This window comes from Malaya genurostris, chromosome 3 (assembly GCF_030247185.1).
Source record: "Malaya genurostris strain Urasoe2022 chromosome 3, Malgen_1.1, whole genome shotgun sequence".
NCBI lineage: Eukaryota > Metazoa > Arthropoda > Insecta > Diptera > Culicidae > Malaya > Malaya genurostris.
This window is the reverse complement of record NC_080572.1, coordinates 210813706-210840130: the sequence shown is the minus strand read 5'-3', so window position 1 is coordinate 210840130 and position 26425 is coordinate 210813706. Positions and strand designations below refer to the sequence as shown.

General features: G+C 36.6%; 2 protein-coding genes across 18 annotated transcripts in view; both read left to right on the top strand.

The window, feature by feature from the left end:
- LOC131434696 (cell adhesion molecule Dscam2) overlaps positions 1–26425 on the top strand; it is a 446907-nt gene that overhangs the window by 234146 nt on the left and 186336 nt on the right. The window lies entirely within an intron of this gene.
- Positions 2423–4819, top strand: LOC131434701 (pancreatic triacylglycerol lipase-like). Its single transcript, XM_058601716.1, has 2 exons — positions 2423–3819; positions 3875–4819. The coding sequence occupies exons 1-2, from the start codon at positions 3617–3619 to the stop codon at positions 4686–4688; spliced, it is 1017 nt and encodes a 338-aa protein (XP_058457699.1). The 5' UTR covers positions 2423–3616; the 3' UTR covers positions 4689–4819.

Here is a 26425-nt window from a genome sequence, read left to right as displayed (position 1 = left end):
AATCCGCATCTACACATAGTCATGGAGCTACATATTGCTGTTCATACTTGTCTGTTCAGATCTGTTTCAGGAATAGTTTCAGTCATCCAAGGACTTCGGTGAGTCACGAGTATGGAGCGTGAAGATTCAGTTCGTTAGTAAACTATGTTACGCTGGTAGTTCTTAAGGTCTGAACTCCAAGTAGTTTTTGGATGAACAAACACTTCTTCATAATTCATCACTATGATCCCATTAATTTAATCGGATAGCAAGAGTGTGTGTCACAAAAAAGAAATTTACCAATGTCATAGATTAAGTTGAGATACCTTAAGGCCTATATTCCAAAGAGTTTTGGGATGGACAAGAACTTCCACAGACATTATCACAGTATGTCAATTTGCTGAATATAGTACTCCATACCGCATTCCTAGGTAAACTTATGTATCCCCATTCCTAGGTAAACCTATGACCCGCCAGATCATACTGCATCCATCGGTACAACCAGTAATTAGAAAGAGCAATGTCAGGAGAATACGGCGAGTGCAGCAAAATATGCGTTACTTTTTTGTACATTAAAGGTGCTACGAATCGTTACATGCATTACTATTCTGTAAATTATATGCATGTAACGCTTCGTAATGCATTACTTTTTAGTAAGTTATAAGTTACTATTCTGTTACGAAGTGTTACATGCGTTACTTTTATGTAATCTATAAGCGTTACGAGGCGTTACAAGAGTTCCAATGTAATGAACATTAAAACACGAACATAACACCAAATACAATCCCACAATTATTAGTAAGCCAATTGTTAAATAAGTTGAAAACGTACACAATTCGAAAAAATCTTGTGATTTTACATCTTATAAGATGCACATAAATGGAGCGTCGTATTTCATACAGATTTATATTCAAGAACAGTGTTGGTGATTGCCGATAATTTGACAGAAGCTGCTCGATATTTCTCTATATTGTATACAACATTTTCAATCTAGCAGAATACGCTACAAGAACTCGTGTCTCTCTGCATGAACCATGACAGAATTTTTCTACATTACTTCGCTCCACTCCATACTCTGAGTATTTCACGGCCCTTAAAAAAATTGCAATCTGATAATGATCGGTGCTGTGTGGAATTTACCAAGAGTTGACAATTATCGCAGAAAATCGAATCGATGATTCTCATACTAGGTTGCATTATTTTAAAACCCTTGTGTGGAGCATTCACAAACATTTTCATAGACACAACTTATACAAAGATGGCACATAGTTATAATAACCGACAATAGTAAAATGATTCACCACTGCCGATTGCCAGCTGAAAGCTAGATTTTCGAAAATCCGAGACGGCATAATCTAATGATACTATTCTAGTTTTAAGTTAGTCGTTAATTAATATTAGAAAATACCCTTGGTATCTTAGAGCTTAAGCAGTGTACTTAAAAATATATTATATTATTGAATAAAAAAAATAGTAAAATGATTCTATCCCAATTATCCCCTGCCCGTATATAATCGGATTGCAAAACGAGAATGTGCGACCGTTTGTTGCTTCAGAGCAAATCCCCACAGTAGCAAACTATCTTGTGATGTTCAGACGGGTCATCGAGAGAAATTCAATCTCGAACTGGTGTCCATTCTATGTTAAATGGACCATGCCGGCTTTTGTTGCTGAGATGATATCCGTCTCTCTTTGATGATACTGATTGAAACGAGTGAATACTTGCTAGAGAGCATTCTTTGATACGATAAAAGCCATCCTTGGAATTTATCATTACTTTATTTGAGATCCTGAATATCCCTGTTTGAGCAATATGTTCTCTATAAATGTTACGGTTGCTATGTCCTGCGGTTTACCAACTGACCTTATCGACACAGATCTTTCTACCAGTGATGGCATTTCACTAGAGTGATATACGTTGGTGTAAGTTTTATTTCTACACTGGGGATGCAGTAAGCGAACACCACACAAAAAAGAAAGCGCACTTCTTCTCAGTGTCGAATAGTGTGTGATTTGAGTGTGTGTGATTGTCTTTAAAGAAGCTGGTGCGAGTGAACCACATTCTCTTCGCATGAATCGCTCTCACGCGCTTTAACCTAAATACACCCAAGTGATCACTGGTGCGTGCTGGTGACAGAATACTGCTGTGATTTGTTTTTTTTATTCATAGAAGGTAGCGCTGGCCTTGCTATACATATTTTTTTCGCAGCGAAATTCCAACGATAAATTTTGCTATAAACGATTCCAACGATTTTGCTAAATATGCGTGACCCACTCTTCTCTTATGCAAACCGTCATGTACACTTCGGTGAAAATATCTGCGTCCAACTCAGAGAATCTGTGAACTTTTCACCAGAACTTTAGTCTGATCCAGTGCTAGAGGCGAAAGAAACTAAACACGCGCTCTCATGCATACTCTATATATCAGTAGTGTATATGTGTGAAAGAGAAGAGCTATCATTGATGGTTCTAACATCCTGTTTTGGTTTCGTTCATACCTTAATAATCGCCCAATAGCAATCAAATTTAATTAAACTATATTCAAAAAGTTTACCGCTTCATCTGGGATTTCACAAAACAGCCATCTTGGACCGCTGATCTTCCTCCTGTACTACAACGATGTGAATCTTTCTGTGTGATGTCCACGCTTATTTTGCACTTATGATCTCAAGCTATTCCAAATAGTTCGAAGTAACGAGGATGCTGTTTTTCTTCAACACCAACATGAATTTTTTCCATTGTCAATAATTGAATTTGTGGATTTTATAACAATCAGAGTAAGGAAATTCTTTTGCGGGTTTCGTTCATTGAACAAGCGTAATTCGCAAAAGAATTACCGCAGTTTGAACAAAGGCGTTTTGGGCCTATTCTGAAAACCGGGAATTTTTATCCCGCAAACCGGGAAAAATCCAAGAAATTGATTTCATATCCTAAATTGCAAGCCGATCCTCAGGATTGTGAGGCTACTCTCGTAAAAAGATTTGAACTGGAAGAGCAATAGACTGAAAAAAATAAGAAATTGAATATGGCGCGATTTTCTTGAACGACTGAGTTCATGAACTGCACTTCCTGTGATACACTCAACGAGTGAGTACGTCATCATGTGTTAGTGCCGAGAAAATTCATCACACAGTTGTGGATCGGTGAAGTGATTACAGCAAGGCTATCACGGTGATGGACGAAAATTACTTGAATGAAAAGTAACTGACAATATAACCCAGTTGCTATGCCATCGACCAGCGTCATTTCAATTTTCAATTAAATTCGAACTAACACTGAGACAATGGATTTTCGAAATAAGTGCATAGCCGTACAATATAAACAATACTCCGTTTCACAGGTTTGAAGTCCACTTGTCACTTGAACTGCTTTTGCACAAAACCGTCCATTACGTACGGATCTATAGTATCAATGTCAGTTGCGCTATATATGCTTATCCTTCAACCGATCAATAATGCAATAATGCGCAGTGTTTCAGAATGTTTCAGTTGTTTAAATAAAAAAATCGCTCAGATAATGAATGACTATGCTTCCAACGGATATATATATATAAGGCTGGCCTTCGATTGGCGAAATTAGTAGATCGTTGAAAAGTGGCCTTGAACAGTCAAACGAACCAGGCCATCACCGATCAGAAATGTTCTATCGTCTAAATATACTGCTGGTTGTTCTGCTAGGTGGCCCTGCACTCGCAGGAGTTCTGGATTTGTTCGATGTCAAAACCGATTACAATGCGGCCTTTGTAATGGATAGCATATATAGCGTTCTGGTTGATGACATCCTGAAGGGTGATTCGACCAACCCGGTCGAAATGGATGTTATCTTTTGGTGTGGCAATCGGTATGTATAGATTACTCGAGTACACAGTTTACTGTAAATGGTAATTGATTTTCAGAAACTCTCCGAATCTGTCGAAAGTCGTTATAAATGATACCAGTTTAGGTGCAAAAATTGCAACATCCAAACCAATAGCTTTCATCACGCATGGTTGGTTGGACAACGGCGATCGGCACTGGATTCGGGCAATGGCTGCAGACTACCTGCAGTTCGTCGATTCCAATGTCTGCGTGGTAGATTGGAAGAATTTAACATTGTACGGATACGCAACAGCTGTCAACCACACTTTTAAAGTAGGCGCATACATGACCAAATTTATCACATATCTGAACGGGAAAGGTATCCCACTGGGTAAAGTAACTCTGATTGGACACAGTCTCGGTGCTCAAATTAGCGGTCATACGGGCTATAACTTGGGAGGTAAGATCGGAACAATCTACGGTCTAGATCCAGCCGGGCCACTGTTTACGTTACCATTCGATGTCGGACCGGCGAAACGATTGGACAGTTCCGATGCACAGTATGTTCAAATGATCATCACTTCGCGCTGCACTGCCGGTGTTTGCATCGGCGACGGCCACGAAAATTTCTATCCAACCGGAGGATTTGTACCACAGCCGAACTGCGCTCTGCCGTTGTTCAGCAATTCGGAAAGTTTCGAACCGATCAGCTGCAGTCACTCGCACGCCAATACACTTTTCCAAATGGCGTTGAATCCTGCCAATGTGTTCCTGGGAAAGAAATGCTTGTCCTATCCTGTCTATTTGGCTGGCCTTTGCTTACTCAACAGTTCGACGAAGATGGGAATTTATTCCAGCCGAATAGGTGGTAATTTCTATCTGCTGACATCACCCTTCGCACCCTTCACATGAAACGGTTTCACATGGTTATGTTCGACAAAATGTATCAGAAAACTCTTTTCCAAAATCACAGCCGATTAAACATGCTATATTAAAAACACAAAAGATAGAATTCCATAAAATGATCCGTGATTTATAATTTATCTGAAGACTTTACTGTAGCATTTCTACGCCGTTTTCAAAGAAAAACTCCCTAATGCATTTCGCTTGTCATTCACATAATCTCATTGATAACGTTTGCATTTAAAAAAATGAATAAAAATTGCCGATTTTTTCATGAGTAAACCCACACTGACGAAACTACCCGTGTAGCATCAATCAAACAAAATTTGACAACTCTATCAGTTGAACTCTAAGACCGTTTTCGTTTTTGAACCTAGACGCGGGCTACTCTGACTCCGAGTAAAACGAACACGTGGTACGCGCCCTAAACAACCACTCATGAAAAAAGATAAAATAAACAAAATCGGCTGGATGCGTGGTGCGACCCGAGAAAATTTTCAGAGCGAAACTACGCGATTGGAGTCCAATCTAGAGCGACCTCAGGTTGCTAAAACAAACATATCAAACGTTATTTGGGCGACTCTGCCCTATGAAATTTGTCGACCCGTATCGGTCCGATCATCGGCCCGATTATCGGACCGATTGAGCACGATATGGGGCCGATCGTAGCGCTTCGATCGGCCCGTCATCGGACAATTCTGCACCATTTGCATCAACCGCGTCGTCCTAAGAAATCTTTATTTTTACATTATGTATCGCTAGAGAAACAGAGCGAAGGAATATCAAACAAGGCATTTTCAAGCCGACGTCTTCCCGATAAGGTGTGGTATAGTGTTAAACATTCTTTTGTTTCGACCATAGAGGCTTTAACCTTAAGGTCATTCGCCTCTTAGGGCCAGAAAAACTCTGGCCCTATGCTCGGAGTTGAAAATCCAACCCCGATATATCCCATCCTCTGCGTATAAGACATCCGCTCTCTGCTTTGGTATTTTCATCACTCTTTTGTTCTATCGATACACTATGTAAGCTTGAAACGCAGTCAAAAGCTTTCTTGCACGATGCGTCCGATGCTCGGATTTACTGGGTGGGTCTGCTTTCGGGCTGCTCTGATCAATAGACGAAAACGGTATAACCGTTAAGCCCTCTCCGAGAGAGCGTTTAGAAAAAAAAGTGCGGTTTGTCGAATACGTCATTTCTACGATCATAACTCCGGAACCGATAGTGTAAGTGATATGATCTTCGAACTTGATCCACAATTCAATAGTAGCTTTCAAACGAGCCTAGACATCTCTGAGGAAATTGAGTGTTGAAAAAAAATAACGCGTTTCGTCGGTTACGTCACTTATACCATTATCTGGGAACACTGTTCAACTAAGGTTGTTGTGTTTTTCAATAGTCCGTTACTTTTGCAATTTAAACTGTTTCCCGCATCAATATACAGTTCAAAATTCCGCATCAATATACAGTTCAATTCAACTGTTATTAAATACATGCTGTTTGTATCTGTTTAAGGTGTTATTCTTGACCATCAATTGCATATTGTCAAGTGATTTAGGTTATTCGTTCCGTGCTTAGTGCTATTTGTACAGCTGCTATCGCTTTGTGATTTAAACAATAATCTGTCATCTTGATCGAATTCCTCGCATACTTAGGCATCTGCTTGGCCTAATCAAAGGCGCCTCCGAAAGCTGCAGACGAGAAGTCGCCATTGGTATCACTTACGGAGGCAATAAACGGCTTACAGAGCGAGATAAAAGCGTTATCTAAACTGACTCCACGGACATGCAACCGGTTCTGGCCATCCTTGGACCATCGTCGTCCGGCTAAAAGACCTCATGGACCGAACAAAAAGCTCCCGAGTGCCAATCGGAATCTAAAGACTATCCCAGAAAGTATGGACGCACTTTGATTTCGCTGTAAATAATTCACAAGTGTTAGATATTCAAATTTTATTCGATATACTGATAATATTAGACTACAACAACAGAATAATATTCTCAACATTTGCTACTTAGTCATTGTAGACTAGCTGGCGCACCTTCTTGCGAACGTTCCTCATTGAATTCCGTACGGACTTCTAGGCGACAAGTTTTGACACTTTTTTCCAATCTTTTTCGAACTGTTGAATGGTTTCGGCTGCCGAGACATGTGCCTTCGTTAATGCCCAAAATTCCTCAATTGGTCGAAGTTGTGGGCAATTTGGTGGATTCATGTCTTTTGGGACGAAAGTGACATTTTTGGTAGTATACCATTCTACCGTTGATTTTGAGTAGTGGCAAGAAGCAAGATCTGGCCAGAATACAACAGGATCCTTGTGGCTTCGAATCATGGGTAGAAGTCGTTTTTGTAAACATTCCTTGATGTATATTTCGCTGTTCACTGAATCAGTGGTGATGAAGGGTTTCGAAATCTTACCGCAGCTACAAATTGCTTGCCAGACCATCAGAACAGAACAAATTGGCTCAAATGGCACGTTCCCCTTGAAGAACATTTGACTTCGAAGTGCCCACTTTTTTGGTCACATTCCGAGCTGAAACCTCCTTCTTTTGCTCGAACGCCTTCAGTATACGTTTATCCAACTGAGAAGGCCTTTTTTTCGACCCGTTATCGGTTTATCCTCAAAGGTGTTTTCCTCACCGAACTTCCTGATTGCATTTCGCACGGCTTTTTCACTTACTCCTTCCATTTTTGCTATCTTTCTCAGTGACAGTCCGCGTTCTGTGCACCATTTGTACATAATTTTTCGACGTTGTTCTGCTGAAAGTCCACGCATTTCGAAACAAACTAATGAAAACGAATAAACAACTGCACAAGTGGTTAGAGAAGATTGTAAACAACAGGACGCAGCCATAAAAGTTAACAGATTCTGAACCATTGCGAAATGGCAGCGGTTTTTGGTTGCGTCCATACTTTCTGGGATAGTCTTTAAACTATTAGGCGAAAACGTCGCTCATGTTCCAGTGTGTGAACAATCGACTGATAAGTTTTGGCTTTATTTGTCCCGTATTCGACCTGATGTCACGAATAACGAGATTTCTGCCATGGTACGAGCCAATCTCGGACTAGCTCAGGACCCGGTTGTTGTTAAATTGGTTGCCAAAGGTGCTGACGTTAGCACCATGACTTTTGTCTCGTTCAAAGTCGGTCTTGATCGAGCGTTGGAGTCCGTTGCTTTAAATCCCGTTCGTTCAGCAAACAATAAAGCGAACCGGACGGAATCGACAAACAGAATAAAGTGACCAAATCCCTCGCCAGGATGTTATACCGCGAGTGGTTGTTGCAACCGAAATGCATCGTAATAGACGACGAGACGGTCATTAAAGCGGACGTCAAATAGATCCCTGGAGTTTTCCCTCAGCAAGTTCCACCAAAAAGTCCCGGAAAATTTTCGGAAGAAGAAAGTCGACAAATTTTCCAAAGACTATTTTTCGTGACAGGCGATCTGAGGGTCCGATCCCAAGAAGATGTCACTCTCCCATTGACGTTATTTTTGTGCCAAAGAAGGCAAATCCGCTGAACGCGCCGGAACTTCGTGCAAAATAAAAAATTCGGGACGATTATGAAAGACCAGCCGAACGACAAGGATTGGAAGATAGAGTGCATTAAAGTGTGTAAGAAAGATGGCGCAAGTGTAGTACAGATTTTTAAGGGCAACTAAAAGTGAATTCTAGTTCGCTTTCACATCTCATCCAAGCTAGTCGATAAAACAAAACAGCTTTACGTTCGGGACGGAAGAAACCAAGTACAGTATTGTGTAGTGAACAACAGAACGATCTCGAAATGAGTGAACCAAACGAACAAAAGCTATCGCCGCTACGAAAGAATACAATTATTGTTGACTTCAGGCAGTGCAAAATTCGACCTTCGATACGAGAACTTGAAGGTTTGCTTAAGGAACAGATGCATCTTGACATTAAACGTGTACATTTACTTCAATGCAATAAGACAAATAATGTTTTTTACATCTAGTTTTATGAAGAGTTGGATGCAATTCAATTTACAAAAGACAATAACAATGTGCACAACATGGAGCACGAAAACATTAAATACAACATTCCAGTATATATGGAAGATAGTGCTATAGAAGTGCGTGTGATCTTCCCTCAAGCGTCATCGATCCTTATATTCGCAAAACTATGTCCCAATATGGAGAGATTCTCTCTATCGAAAAAGAAAAGTGGAAGAACTTTTTCCGCGGTATTCTAAATGGCGTACGATTGTTACGCATGCGCTTGAAGAGGCCTATACCTTTTTATGTGACTTTCGGTCAGGATACGAGAATCCCGTGTAAATCACTTGTTACCTATGACAATCAGATGGCCACAAGTCAATATTGTCAAAAAGCTGTTCACTACACATGGCTTACCGTAGTGACAAGGAGACGACTACACCAAAGGACAATGGTGCTTCCTTCACACCAACCCCACGCAAACCCAGTACACATGTGACAGCGACCAACAACAATGAAGCTTCCTCCTCAACGAAACCATCAGTGTCCCCTATAGAACAAAGTACACCAGCTGCAGTTAATAACCTACCCAACGCCTGTGATAAAAATAACTATTCCGCCAATAACAGTGATGCTGAACCAATGGACGAAAGTGTGAATAGCGTACCATTGGTTGCCCTTCATTCGCTAGATAACAGCGAAAGCGCCACTCATTTTTGCGATTTTTTTCCAAAACTATCGTTCAACAAAATAAATTCAAATGTTTTGCATGATAAAAAGCATCATTCGAATAACATTTTGTAATTTTTTCGTGGAAAAATATTGAGAAATAAGTCGGTGAAGAGGTATTTTTGAAAACGCTTCTTAAAAATCATGATTTGCGGTGTCCACTGTATCTCAGCGCAGACTAATCAGAAGTAAACAAATGAATGCAGCATAGTTATAGTAGAAGTTTTTCTAGACCTCAACGTTTCTGTTTGATTTTTTATTTTTTATTTTTTTAAATTTTTGATGGTTGTTCAAAGCAAAAACTACGATTTTTCACAAAAAAATCCGCCATTTTTTAGCTGTTAAACCTCCCCAAAGTAACAAATAACGAAAAGGAAAACGTTGGGGTCAAATCCTGCTTTTTTTCTATAAAATCAATGGGAACAATTAATTACTCCAGGGAGCCCGTAGGGTCTAACATTTTCAAAAGATGATATTTTTCTTTTATAATTTATTATAACGAAACATTTCAAGAATATTTTGTCAAGTTTTGAAGTCAATCGAAGTAGATATCTTGGGCCTGGACGCCTAGCTCTTGCTTTTTCGCAGAATGAGATAGCCATAGATAAAGATCCATAACTTCCAGAGTTTCGTTCCAATAGGCTTGAAAATTTCACTGAAAATTCTTCAAATGTTTTACTATAAGAAAATAGAAAGAAAATATTAAACGATTTTTCAAAAGTGTTTGACCGTACCCGCCCTTAATATAAATCATTTTGTAATGTTGCATTTTTTGTCAAGTTTTCAATATTTAACTATAATTGTCATACCCGCAGCAATTATCAACTGTTTTCTTTAGAATTCGTATTTTCTGCAAATAAGATATGAACTTGCACTCAATCCTAACTTGCTAAAATACAACCACGACCAATTAGGAAAGTAACCATTAATACTTTTTTTTTATTTAAACAAAACATGCACACCAATGTAATTCATGGCCAGTACGGCAATTTTCTCGCTCGCTGCATAACCCTAACACATAATTGCCAGCAAGTGCCTCCCACTGCACCGGTAGTTCATCTCAAGAGCCAACTTGTAAACTTTTTGACGCAGAGAAAAAAAATCTTGGAAAACAAAACTTAATTCGCCCAAGAAACTTCAGTCCATAAATATAGTGAAGCTCACTTCAGCCAACCGCATTTTCCATTATTTGCCGTTCCCAAGACTGGCTCGTTTTTCGAGGAACTGGTACTAATGAAAAGGAAAATAATGCAGTCGGGTTGCCGTAGTTTTGCCTGTATTTTTCCGACAGCGATTTCAATCTTATGGCGGGTGTTTCTCTCTTCCGCTTGTTTTGTTTTTTTTTTCTTGTTTTATTCTTGGATGGTCGAAATATTAACTTGGCTGCAAATGGCAGAAAATTGCTTCCTCCATCAGCGCAGTTGTAATCGTTCTTTGTCCAAAGAACTGATGGTTCTTGGCAGGGATGCCATTATTATTGAACGTATAATTGTCGATGATCAAACGAAAGTTAGTAAATATCTGTTATTACGTAAAATTTTTTGGTAACGTATTTTGGTTTCGATTCTAGAGTTTTTAGCTTAATGGTCATAAAAACTTTCTGCGGTAATCGGTGGGTGGGGTTTGCAACCAAACCCGTATTACCGAGTTGCAACGGGGAAATGACTCTGACCCCAACGGACAAATGTTTCATTTTTTCCATTCAAAACTGCAAAGTTTGACGTCCAACATTCAACGTTTCGATTTAAGGCTTTTGAAGGTCTTTGTCTTGATATTAAACTAATTAGACAGTGTGCTCAAGTTTATGGAAAAATAGTGAAATAAAGGAAATGTGACAATGAAACTAGTAGAGAAATACACACTTAGCAAAAAATGCGTCTACTGAGACCGTCATTTTTACAACTAATGTAACACAAGACACAACTTTACAACTGGTATAATGCAAGATTCATACACTTTAATATATTTTTACATGTACAAACGATTAATTTTTACTGCCTTCACGAAAGGTATTTCTGTCAAATGTTTTAAAAATTCTAGCAGAATCCAGTCGTTTAACGAATTGGATTTTAATTGATTGAGCCAAATGTGGTTTTACGGCACCTGTAAATTCAATCACATTTTGCTGTGTAAATTCAAATCAATCCTCTATTTTCGCAAATCTCTTTCGAAAACTTGAAACGATTTATCAGTGAGTTGTATTACGTTCCCAATGATCCATAGATCATTGAAATTAAAAAGAAGAAAGCGGATGAGCTTCCAACAAAAACAGGATACAACAGAAATTTTAATACAGCTCGCCGTTTCGATCAGTGTTAATCTTAATCAACAGAAATATCGTAATATAGCTCATGTGAAAATCGAAAATGGTTGTTGTTTGTGTTCAATAAAAATGTTTGTTTTATTCATACTTAGGAGAATACAATTTTTAGACGAGAAACAATAATATATTTCCAATGATAAAGACCAAAAACAGTAATCGTATTATTAACAGCTGTTTATATTAAAGCGGCCAATAGAGCTGAATACATCGCAACGATATTTTCAGTTAAATAATAAAATCGGTGACATAACCCAACTTTCGATCAAACAACTTTTGATGAAATAAATCCATTCGGTAAAACAATTTTCGGCGAAACGATCCGCTTCCAATGGAAAGTATTGCGAACAAAAGAAAGGTGAGATGCAACAAAAACTTGAGGTTATTTCATGTTATGCCTTGTCTAAATATCTCGCGAACGACTAATTTTAGAATAAATGACACCTTATGCAAATTGTTTGATTTTGATCTGTGAAATCACATTCAATTATATAAATAACTGATTTTCATCGAAAACTTAAAGTTTCGCAAATATCTGTAAATTAAGTTAGCTGTAATGAAGGTTTTGCTGTAATGGGGACGGGTGTTTTTTACAGCTCTCAACAAGCTATAGCAATACGCAATGAAAATTCAATGAACAAATATTCCATGCCGAATATCGATTTTTAGACTCATTTTTTATCCAGCTAATTGATTTACTCTCATGCACTATTTCCATTAAACCCAATTAAACGCTATTTAGCAGAAATTTAATTTATAGAAATAACAGAAGTGCAGGAGTTAGTTTCTTTCGAGCAGCCAGTAGACGAAGCGCTTGTTTTTTCGCAGTATTTGTTGAGATTGCCGGATCTCAATCGCAAATCCTGCGCTCCTGCTACTTCTGTTTATAATATTCAAGTATAGCGAGAAATTCATACCCTCTATCAAATTGACACGCATTAAATAAGTAACACGTAACAGTTTTCGTTGCCTAAAGTCATCATTAACAGCAGTTAGTGTTCGAAGCTCGCAGAAACAGTTGACAGTTAAGAGCCAGTTGGCGTTGTTGTTGTTGTTGTTGGCGAAAATTGATTTTTTTTTATCTTAAGCCTCGTGAAGATAGTTGATTACTATAAATTATTTTGTGAGAGTAACGACAATCAGACCACGAGAGAGAAAACTATACTCAAGGCTTATGTGCTTCATGAAGACTCTAATACAAGCACACTGTACCATATGTGAATATGTTGAATATAATTGCTTCCACAAGCTTTTTGTTTGTGTAATTCTTTTTGGCTGGCAAGCGTCTTCTTTGTGACCGGTTGAATGGTTCGCTCACAATACAATGGAAATTATATATTCATCAAAGATGACAGGTAAAAACTTCAAAATATCTTCAGACAGGGTTGCAAAAGTTTGTATATCCGAAAAAATCTGCTGTTAGCAAGTATGTATTTATTTCGTGACATCTGACTTCGTGAGCAAAAAAAACATGTCGCGGCAATTTTAAAAGTCTATAAATTTTTAAGAAAGTCAGCGAAAAACTAGATTTTCAAAAGTCTGCAAAACTCTGCACAATAAAGAAATGTCTGCAACACTATGTACGAAATCAGAAGTTTTACAGACAAATCTGCAGATCTGACATCTCTGATATCCATTCACCGGTGAATGAATATTCCAAACCCTGTAGAACATAGCATCACAGTTCATTAAAAGAAACTATAATTTGAGCCTACGTTACCAATGTAGCTCAATTGGTGGAGCAGTTGCACGGTTTGAGATTATCTACGCTATTTCATGGACCTATTGTGGGCAGTTCACTGTTATCAATTTAAGTAAAAAATATTTCCGTATATCCAATCTTACATGCATTGCTACGGGTTTCGTGCAAATCTTTCTTGTGTGAAAGTCCAGTGATTGAAACTAACTAAAAACCGATAAAAAAAAAACAAACCATTTCATTGAACCCATTCAATTACATAAACTAGCATAACCTAGCGATAAAAGCAGTTTAGAGTCAAATTCAGAAAAGAAAACTCCTGGTTCGAGCGGGGTCCTTATGAATACAAGCCTTCCGATTACGCAGTTAAAAAAATTTTTTGAAATAATAAAAGCTCCATCCTTCAAATCAAAGTGAAACTCTAATTTTTGAATCAATTCTCCTAAGGAAATTTCCTGTAAAAGCGTTCCAACCATCACACAGGTAAGCCCCTTTATTATAATGAGACATAACTATACACACTAGAATTTGATTCGGATGTTTAGTAATTCGTTTGACGAAACTCTTCGTTGAATATCGGATATAACCGATTTTTCTGAATACAATTTATACGGCTGAATAACTCCCGAGTACGCGCAAAAAAAACGAAATTCGGTAAATTCTATAATCGAAGAATATTTCCTGTCAATTTGACACGTATTCTAAGAGTAAGCTATTGAAATTAAATTAGTTCTGTTCCAAAAAATGTTTATTGAGCAGAAAATTAATCAATTTCAGAAAACAGGTGACCATTTGATTAAAATTTTTGGTTAGTATTCTTCAATTTACTCGTCCCGGGTTGGCGGTTCGATGCATAGAACGCTGATCTTATAAACCAGTTGTCGTATGTTCGTACCTCGCCCAGGAAGGATTCCAATTGTCAGTAGGATGTAGTACTAGCTATGCCACGATTATGTACGCTAAGAATCGACTGCGAAGACTGTTGAAACAGAAAGGTAAAATTCCACAAAAGAAATGTAATGCCAAGACTATGCTTTGCTACGTTCTTCAATTAACTTTGAATCTTGGATTTCAAATGGCTTCTTATGAAATATTATATGTGCCAGGAACATGTCCCCGGGTAGGAACTAGAATAACTCTGACAAACATATAAGAAAACATTTCAGTGTTTTTCCCAAGGTCTCAAATTCTTGATTTGTTCAAACCTGTTGCTACAATTTCCTTTCTTAATAAATTCAAGGAACGCTATTCGGAGAATTCAGGAACGCTATTCGGATTCATGAAATTGTCGTTTCAAAATAAATACTGAGTTAACCGTATTAACTGTCAATTTCTTTCATTCTTCGATTGCTCTTGACAGGTCAACAAAAACGAAAATGCCGAACGCTATCTAATAAATTAAATCCATATCCATTGTTCGGTCGTTCATCAAAAACCCAAGAACAAGAAAAGGCAAATTTATGTTTGGCCATCTACTGACAATGACTACCGATTGGAATAGTTTTTTTTTCTTGTTGTGTTTCGACGCTTAATGTGACGGTATCCAATTTTAAACACACTTCACCATATAATTCCGGAAATGGAAGTCGGATCCGGATGAAATTTGGAAGTTTTGTATGGGACGATAAGACTTTTCATTTGAATCCAAGCTTAATGAAATCGGTCACGCCATCTTTGAGAAAAGTGAGGAAGTAATTTGAAATAAGATTTTTTTTCACAAATCACCCTGTAACTCCGTAACTATCTGAGAAAAGTAAGTATACTTATTTTCATTTTTTGCACATACCACCCTGTAATTCCGGAACCGGAAGTCGGATCTGAATAAAATTCAGGAACTTTGTGTGGGGTTACAAGACCTTTCATTTAAATCTAAGTTCATGAAAATCGGTTCCGTCATCTCCAAGAAAAGTGAGTGCAAAAAAATATAACATACATACACACAAACATACACATACACACATACAGACATTTTGCGTATTTGACGAACTGAGTCGAATGGTATATGACACTCAGCCCTCCGGGCCTCGGTTCAAGTCAGTTTTCACAGTGATTGCATAACCTTTCTATAGGAGAAAGGCAAAAACAAATTATTAAACAAACAGGGCAATACTTCAATTGCAAGAAAGAAAGGGCGAAACTATTTCTTTTTCGTTAGTTTAGATGATTTTTTTACTACGGTAATAATAAATGAGATGATAAAATTACCCGCAGATTTGTCTTAGTCACGAAAACCAGCCTATAATCACGAATAACGCGCAAGGGCGTAACTTCATTATTCACTCAGGAAGAATAAAAGTAAACAAATCGAAAAAGGGCGAAACTCTTTTTATGTTGATTTATTTAGAGAATATAAGAGGAAAGTGGTGAAATTTTCATACCTTTTAAATATAAACCAACAATTCATCCACTAATCGAAAATATCTGAGAATATTCAATAAATTCAAAATATAATTTAAACCCAAAGTCGAAACATTCATCGATGTTTTTCTCCATTTGCAGTTAATATTAGTTTTGCCCACTTTTGAAAAACAGCTGAATTATTCTCTATTTATGATACTAGATAAAATATTTGCTAGTGTTAGCTAAACCTGACGTGCTGGCAACCATGACAAAACCAGAAAAACTCACTTGTCCGGACGCCATGGAAGTCGATTATGGCGCTGACAGCTGTTGATTACTTGATTTTTTGTTTTTCGCATGGTATCTCGCAGAATTGTATATACTTTATTTGGATCCTCCTAATATTGTTATTATTCCTCTATCGTAAAGTATGATAAATGATGTTAATGACACCAATAACAACGAAACTTATGCACCCAAAACTTCATCAACGTGGTTTAAATACATGTTAACAGATGGAATCTCCGTTTTATGATAAACGTTATTATAGTTATTTTTTACCTTTAGTTAGAATGAAAATAAAAAACCTTCAAAAATCGCACAAAAAGAGACTTGAATGTAAACTATTTTACTCAGCTTCCTAAACCACTTTCAACAATCTTAGGCTCGTTTGCAAGCTACTATTGGCTCATTGAAGATGTAAGGGCAAATGACAGACAGTTCCGTTTCAGGATACATAATCGCAGAAGTAACATAACCGATAAACCGCACTTTTTTTCTATCCTCTCAATTTATATGTCAATATGTCCACCATTTTTAGATTCGAACATCTAATCGTATATGTGATGTATCCAACAAATCACACGTTTTCCTATCTGCTGAATTCTATCGAAGATGACTGAGCCGATTTAGATAATCTTCCGTTCGTAATGGAATGAGTGATGCAACCTACAAACTGCACTCTATTTTATCCGCTAAGTTTTATCGAAGATGTCTAAGCCGATTTCGATCAGACTCGGTGCTGATTATTCATCATGTTTGATTATTCATCATGATAAAATGGGTCGAGGAGGACGTTTCCGAATAATTTTCTCAGAATGGCTGAACCGATTTAAGCTCATTTTGGAACTGCAATGTGTTTACAGATCGCGTCCCAATGTTCCCGAGAAAGTTTATTACATCTGGTGTATGGAGAGTACAAATTAGTTCGGTCCGTTTTCAAAAGATGGCTCTGGCTGTTACGAATATTGAACAGTAACAGCTGATGGCGATAGTTTCAAGATTTTAAACATCTGTTATTAATATTCAGTTCTTATTGCCACGATTTTTTTTAAACCTCGTTTTTGACTGTGTTAATTATGAGCAATTTTAGCTTTTTGTTTTAATTGAAAAAAAGTGCCGCTGAAGCGCATCAAATACTTGTTAATGTTTATTGTGATAATGCAGCAACTGATAAATCATGTAAGGAAGGGTAGGTGTAAATAGCAAACAAAGGTCAAAATAATAACAAATTCTACCATCATATCTTGGCTTGATGTCTCTGTGTTGTCAGAGAGATACTTGATATTTTCGTGATATTTAATCAAGGGATCAAGACATTGTCAGTGCTGTAGTTGCGGTTAGTCACAGTTAGTCAGTGACTAACCAGCTCTTGAAACTGCAACCGAAAAAATTTTTTTTTTGGAAATTTTGATAATGACTGATTCAAGTAACCTGAAGGGTGCAAAAAAATAATAATACAATTGAAAAAGGTGCCCGTATAATTGCTCAGGGCGCAGGGTGAAAGTAATGTTGATTATAGTGAAATATCCTTCTGAGGGCGCAAATCATTATTTATTTTCAATCTAACAAAATAACATCTTGTATGGATAATTTGGAAAGGCGCCTTGGAAATGATTCCAGGGTGCAGACTCACGGTTGGAGAATTGAAAAAAGTGCCCAAATAAATTATTCCAGGGCGCAGGATGAAAGTAATCTTGATTATAGTAAAATATCCTTCTAAGGGGGCGCATCATTATTTATTTTCAATCTAACAAAATAACATTTTGCATGTGAAAATTTGAAAGGGCGCTTTGGAAATGATTCCATGGTGCAGACTCACGGTAGGAGAATTAAAAAAGGCTCCCACATAACTGCTCCCAGGGCGAAGGATGAACGCAATCTTGAATAGTAAAATATCCTTCCGAGGGCGCAAATCATTATTTATTTTCAATTTAAAAAAATAACATCTCATATGGATAATTTGGAAGGGCGCCTTGGAAATGATTCCAGGGCGCAGACTCACGGTAGGAGAATTGAAAAAGGCGCCCACATAATTGCTCTCAGGGCGCAGGATGAAAGTAATCTTGATTATAGTAAAACATCCTTCTGAGGGCGCAAATCATTATTTATTTTCAATCTAAATAAATAACATCTTGTAAGGATAATTTGGAAGGGCGCAATAGGAATGATTCTAGGGCGCAGAATCACGTTAAGAGAATTGAAAATGGCGCCCATATAATTAATTCCAGTTCGCCGGATGAAATCAATTCCAGGACACAGGATGAAAGTATTTTTAAATTTAATAATTAATCCAACTGAGAGCGCAAGTTTTTATTTGTTTTCAAGCTAAATAAATAACATCTTGTAAGGATAATTTGGAAGGGCGCAATAGGAATGATTCTAGGGCGCAGAATCACGTTAAGAGAATTGAAAATGGCGCCCATATAATTAATTCCAGTTCGCCGGATGAAATCAATTCCAGGACACAGGATGAAAGTATTTTTAAATTTAATAATTAATCCAACTGAGAGCGCAAGTTTTTATTTGTTTTCAAGCTAAATAAATAACATCTTGTAAGGATAATTTGGAAGGGCGCAATAGGAATGATTCTAGGGCGCAGAATCACGTTAAGAGAATTGAAAATGGCGCCCATATAATTAATTCCAGTTCGCCGGATGAAATCAATTCCAGGACACAGGATGAAAGTATTTTTAAATTTAATAATTAATCCAACTGAGAGCGCAAGTTTTTATTTGTTTTCAAGCTAAATAAATAACATCTTGTAAGGATAATTTGGAAGGGCGCAATAGGAATGATTCTAGGGCGCAGATTCACGGAAAGAGAATTGAAAAGGGCGCCCGAATATTTAATTCCAGGGCGCAGGATGAAAGCGTTCTTGATTATAGTAAAATATCCATCCAAGGGGGCGCATCATTATTTATTTTCAATCTAACAAAATAACATCTTGTAAGGATAATTTGTAAGGGCGCTTTGGAAATGATTCCAGGGCGCCGACTCACGATAGGAGAATCGAAAAAGGCGCCCAGAAGATTGCTCTCAGGGCGCAGGATGAACGCAATCTTGAATTGTAAAATATCCTTTTGAGGGCGCAAATAATTATTTATTTTCAATCCAAATAAATAACATCTTGTAAGGATAATTTGGAAGGGCGCAATAGGAATGATTCTAGGGCGCAGAATCACGGTAAGAGAATTGAAAATGGCGCCCATATAATTAATTTCATGGCGCAGGATGAAAGTATTTTGAATACATCAAATAATCGTAAGAAGAGGGTACAAATTATTACTTATTTTCAAGCTAAAAAATAACACATTGTAAAGATAATTTGGAAGGTTGCCTTAGTAATAGTTCCAGGGCGCAGGAAAATGGAAAAGGGCGACCCATACAATAGATTTCAGGGCGCAGAATGAAAGTATTTTTGAAAACATCAATTGATCCAACCGAATGCGTAACTTATTACTTATTTTTAAATACATTAATTGATCCAACTTTTTTCAAGCTTAATACATAACATCTTGTAAAGATAATTTGAAGGGCAACTCAGGAATTATTCCAAGGCGCAAAATCACGATAGGGAAATGAAGGAGTGAAGGATGAAAGTATTTTTAAATATATTAAATAATCCTAGTGAGGGCGCAAGTTTTTATATGTTTTCACGCCAAATAAATAACATCTTGTAAAGATAATTTGGAAGGACGCTTTAGGAATTATTCCAGGGCGCTGGGTGGAAGTATTTTAAAATACATCAAATGATCCAACTGACGGCGCAAATCACTATCTATTTTCAAGCAAAGAAATCTTGTACGCCTAATTTGGAAGAATGCCTTAGAAATGTTTTAAGGGCGCAGAATCACGGTAGGAGAATTGAAAAGGGTGCTCTTAAAACTTATTCCAGGCGTATGGTGGAAATCTTTTTAAATACTGTATATAATTCTACTGAGGCGCAAATCATTATTTATTTTTAAGCTAAATAAATAGCATAAGTAAGGAATGCCTTAGGATTGACATCTGGGTGCAGAACGAATTTTTTTACCTAATACTACAAAGCTTTCGAAAGCATAAATGGAGCGCAAATTATTTCCTTGTTTGTGAGTTATATAAATAGAATCTCGGGAGGAAGCAATGCACAAGTCAGCTTTAAGCAGTGCTGCCTTAACAACAATTTTTCTAACAGTTATTATATTCAAACATAAAATATACTAGCGTTTATAACTGTTTGTATTTTTTATTAACAGCTTTTAATAGTTTTAAGTTGTCTTTATTGAAAAATTGGACAATAATGAGGTTTTGAATAAGAAATGATGAATTTCAATAATTTTGTACGAGATGAATTATTATAAATACTGGCATCTTTTCTTTAAACTCGGCCTTGTATAGTGGAAGGTCGGTATAGTAGAATTAATTACCACATGAATTCAACTGATGGGGATTTCATTGGTATTTTCCAATTTCTTATGTGCTTCTGAGATGAGACTTTATACAATTTTATCATTTTGATTAAATACCTACTCAATACACAGTGAGGTAGTTCACCATTCGATAACATGAACAAAAGCATTTAATTCACTTGTGAAGAAGCAAATAACGGCAGACTTCTTAGACATTTTCATCACGAGGAAGACGGAAAACTTATTCTTTTTGAAATATATAAAAAGCTAACTAATACGGAAAATATTATACGATATACTTCTAATCATCATCAGCATAAAATGGCAGCTTTTAACCATATGATTTATTGAATGCATAACCTAGCTCATGGAGAAAATGCGGTAAGAAATGAAAAAAAAAATACATTCTTGATATTGGAAAGCTCAACTAATATTCGGAGCAATTAATTCAAACAATTTTTGATAAAAAGAAAAACTGTTGAAAAACAATCACTTACTACTTCAACCCAACCATCAGAAAATTTAAAAATAGTTCTTATAGATTTCAGCCATGATATTACACATCTGCCCAAAACAAAACTAAAAAGTTCTGGTCTAGATTTGGTATTCCGTATGAATAATACTAGGATCTACATAACACCATAGAGACACTTTGAAAAAATCCAGATCATATAGACAAAGTGCACTTCGGAGAAATTAGATAAGGTTATCATTCCAAGTCAAAAATAGCTGAACATGCTTAGAAAATTATGAGCTTTCAACGAATCACTTTAAAATTTTATGTTAAACATCTAACCGATGGAAACTAAACGTAGCGAAAAGTTTAGGAATATATGTAAATATAAACATTCCAATATACCATTTATTTAAATGTAACTTAGCAAAATGAGTAATCTGTAAGATGTAAAATGATTCACCTGTACTAGTACAACAGAGATAGCACCGCACTTTCCTCCCACTATTAGTATCTGTGTCTGTTACTATTTCGTGACATTAGTGGTTAGTAAATTTTAAATATTGTGGAAATAAATGGAATTTATTTTCTTAAAAAGCTATCCACTAAGCGCTCAAATAAACATTTTCTTCTGAATTTGATGTGATATTCGTATTTATCGGTTACTCAATTTGCTTAGTATTGGTCGCCTTAAAAGTTAAAAAATCAAAATCGGAAGCAGATAAATATTCCTATAATATCGAAAAACATACTGAAATTGAAAAGAGATATGGAATTTCTCTAGTTGATAACAAAAGTTATTCTCAGTTTAATTTCACTCCCAAATAACGAAAACAAAATTGAAAAGCATAATCAGTTACTGATCTGATCTGACATTACTGAAAACACCGCGAACAAAGGCTAAAAATAGAATGGGCAAAACATCATCGGGAATTTACATTTTAGTGATTTTATTGGCAACAACAAAAAAAATTCTATGATGGTTTTATTCATAACCGGTTTCGAACTTCGATCTCCTGATTTCAGAATATCTAACACTTTTAACGCTATAGACTATGATAGCCATTTGAAGACACTATGATTTTTTTCAATGATATGACAAACTGTATTAATTCGAAAAGCTGTTTGCTGGTATTTTCTGTCAATGTATACTCGTTTGTGTACAAGACGCGTAGTACGAAATTGCATACATTTAGGCAATTTTACTAAAATGGAAAATAATCAATCGCCAAAATATTGATAATGAACTAGAGTAGACTGGATAATAATATTGTGCCGCGTATACGTTAGCTGTACCCACCATGTATTAAATGACATTTTTATGAATAAATTTATCTGTAGATAGATTCTACCGGCATGAGCTCCATTTCCCGGTGGATGTTGTCGACCCGCATCGGCCCGATCATCGGGCCGATTATCGGACCGAATGAGCACGATATAGGGCCGATTGTAGCGCTTCGATCGGCCCGTCATCGGACAATTCTGCACCATTTGCATCAATCGCGTCGATCTAAAAAAGCTTTATGTTTACATTATGTATCGCTAGAGAAACAGAGTGAAGGAATATCAAACAAGGCATTTTCGAGCCGACGTCTCCCCGATAGGGTGTGCAAGAGTGTTAAACATTCTTTTGTCTCGATCATGGAGGCTTTAACCTTTAGGTCATTCGCCTCTTAGGGCCAGAAAAACTCTGGCCCTATGTTTGAGGTTGGAAATCCTACCCCGATATATCTCATCACCTGAGTATTGGGTATCCGCTCTCTGCTTTGGTATATCTTCACTCTTTTGTTCTACCGATACACTATGTAAGCTCGAAACGCAATCAAAAGCTTTCGTGCACGATGCGTCCGATGTTCGAATTTACTGGGTTGTCGTTGCCATTAGGGTATGAATAGATACTGTATTTCATGGATAGTGAGACGTGCTTTTTGTTTTTCTCATTTTGAAAAGTATGCAATAATTGCATCAACCCTATGAAATTTGTCGACCCGTATCGGTCCGATCATCGGCCCGATTATCGGACCGATTGAGCACGATATGGGGCCGATCGTAGCGCTTCGATCGGCCCGTCATCGGACAATTCTGCACCATTTGCATCAACCGCGTCGTCCTAAGAAATCTTTATTTTTACATTATGTATCGCTAGAGAAACAGAGCGAAGGAATATCAAACAAGGCATTTTCAAGCCGACGTCTTCCCGATAAGGTGTGGTATAGTGTTAAACATTCTTTTGTTTCGACCATAGAGGCTTTAACCTTAAGGTCATTCGCCTCTTAGGGCCAGAAAAACTCTGGCCCTATGCTCGGAGTTGAAAATCCAACCCCGATATATCCCATCCTCTGCGTATAAGACATCCGCTCTCTGCTTTGGTATTTTCATCACTCTTTTGTTCTATCGATACACTATGTAAGCTTGAAACGCAGTCAAAAGCTTTCTTGCACGATGCGTCCGATGCTCGGATTTACTGGGAACCATCTTTTAAAACGAGCTTGAGTTTCATAGGGTATCTGTACCCTAGATCATCTCAGGTTTACCACTAATTTAACATTTTAGGATCATTACTAATAATGATATCTGCTGTCTTTGATTAATACATTGCACTGTGGGGAAACGCGACTTAACTCAATAATTTCATAGAAATCTTTGAAAATATTTTCAAAGTAGGTTTATATTATGTAGAATTGACCGTAGAATCGATTGATGACAATTAGAATAGCCGCAAAATTCACTATCATGGCTGTTTTGCTCCAAATTTTTCTTTTTTCCTACCTCACTAACTGTAAAACCCTGAGAAATGTTTAATCTTTAGTTCTTTCTAGTTATTCTTTTTTTTTGACTGATATAATTTTAATCAACCGCAATAAACCTCCTTTCGGAATGCGATAGAAATTTTAACCAATGATACGATTTATGAAATAAATTGGTGTAAAACGGATTAAAAGGGCTAGTACTACCAATCCTATTGTATGTACTTGGATTTCTGCAGTTTCCTACGTAATGTGAACCAATATTGATAGATCGTATTGGATCTGCTTCTGGATTGTAGATTAAAAACGGTACAACGAGTTTCCTGCTGTCATTAAAACTATATGCCAATGATTTTTCAGACCTTTTTACATCAGAAACATTCTTTTCGGTCTTCTGAAACTTCTTCTGTGATATGTTATATAGTTAAACTTTATTACAACCCAGTACAAAATAAGGGTGGGTAATGTCAGAGACATAACTGGATGACTTGAATAGGAATTAAACTGGTACACTTCAGTTAGTGAATCGAATATGTGAATTGAGAAAGCTTTCCCCTTCTTTGCTAGAGTTTGAAAAAATGCACTGCACTCAAGTACGGATTAGTTACATCAAACGTTCTGACATACAGTTCAATATAATGAAATAATTTATATAGTTCTTCATGATAAAAAAGGAGGACGTATACGTTCAACTTTTTTATTCAATACGAAAAATTTTGAAATTTATATTAATGCAAATATAATGAACATTAAAACATCTGACACTACCAAAATCCAATTAAAAAAGCCGGGAAAAAATGCGAAAATTTTTCAATTAGAATCAATTAAACTGTATACCTTCACTAAACTTATTATATTCACTTCTGATTTGCATACACGCTCGCTCAATGCTACTCAAAAGTGAGTAGAATTTCATTCACTTTCGCTAAAAGTGGAACTACTTTCTAGTGAGTAAAGTTATATTTACTTACTTTTGAGTAAAGATGAAATTTGTCAAATTCTGAGTAACATTTACTCAGTGCTAGAAATGGGAAAATTAGCTCGAATGAGTAAATGCTACTCAGTTTCATTTGAATTGTCCAAGGAATCGTTCGTTTTGTACAGAAATGCGTGTAGATTTAAAACAACATAATTATTTTATTATTTTTTTTAGGAATAGATTACATTATGTGGTTACTTTTGCAATAAAAAGTAAAAATAACATTACATTACAAAAATTCATTCAAATCGAGAATATAAACCTTAAGGCTATCAGCTCTACCAGAAATGAACGAAACTTGAACTTAAGGCAATTCGAAGTCTTCTGCACTGGAAGCTTCTTTGAACGATGCCGCAAGACTATTCACGGTGGCTCTCCGAACATTTGAACGGCAGTTCTTCATTTTTACTCGTGTTTAATTTGTTTAAAATGAGCTTTTACCTCTTCCACGTATCCCGAAACGAAGGTTGCACATATGTGGTAGCGAAAATTTTCAATCGTAAAAGGCTGCACAAATTATTCATATTAGAACATATAATTATCTCACCTTTTAATTTTCGATAGACGTCTTCGTCTACCGCGGCTCCAACCTGCTCCATTTTCGTTCAAATACGTTTTCAATCAAAATGCGGAAATAAGCAAAAATTTTCAAAGCGGTGAGTAAAAATTGTTGTTAATTTGGAAACAGAGTAGAATCTACTCAGTTTTCTAAATCAATCTTACTCACTTTTTGACATTTATACAAAATAAGCAAAAGTGAGTACGAATTACTTACAATAGAGTAACGTTGAGCGAGCGTGTAGGTATTTCACCAGATAAGTATTTCTAATAGTTCTTTAGATAATATTTAAGAAGGGCTGGTTTTTCGTAATGTTCCCCATCGTTTTTCACTTATTTTGTTAGAATACAAACGACAAGCAGCAGGATGACGCAATCCATCTGCTTTGAAGGGATTAAATACTGAACGCAATTGATGAAATATCGAACTGAATTCTTGATACTTGAAGCTGAGCTGAACGAAATATATCAAGTATTAACGTTTATATCTACCCAGGTACGAGAAAGACGTCATGACTTTTCTTCCGTTTATACCAAAAATTTCAGAACACTTTAATTTTGAATTATTTGTGACATAATCACAATACAACTGAAAATGTTATCATAAATTGATGATGATATTTCTGATGGCATGTAGTAAAAATTATGTCGATACGTTAGATACAATAACAGATATTCACGATCAAAAACTTATTACTCTCTCAGAGGGGAAATTTGTAAAAGGCGCCTCATAGTAAAGTATTCACGACAAAAGGGACCTTGAGGTAAAATGAACATGATAGCATTTAGTGCGGTCCTTCTAAGTACGTAGAATCGATTTTACTGACCATTTCACACCAAAAAATGCTTTGTGGTCATCTGCCTCCAAAAAGTCGTAGCGTTTTTGATCCATTTTTCCCTACTGTGCATTGGTTCAAAGAATAAGAAGAAAATATATGCATTCTGCTCCGATTTTCACGTTTTCATAACAGAAGTATAGTTCATTTTCACACTAATTTTGATTGTTAGGGCTGCATTGGCGAAGATATTGCCTCCGAATGCATCATATGTGTGCTGAAGACCTAGTAATCCGATAAATACTGTGATGTCCTGACTAATTAGACGACTTTTGGTTCAACTGCCCTATATCATTTGAATTAGTCTAGATGGCAAAATGTTCGTGTAGGTTTGTGTCAAAATATTTGACAAATTTTTCACAATAATTGCTTGGCTAATTTGCATACATTTCAATTCAACGAAAAGTATTATAACAGTTTAACTGAAAATTCAATTGAATTTTATCTGAATCTAACAACGGATTA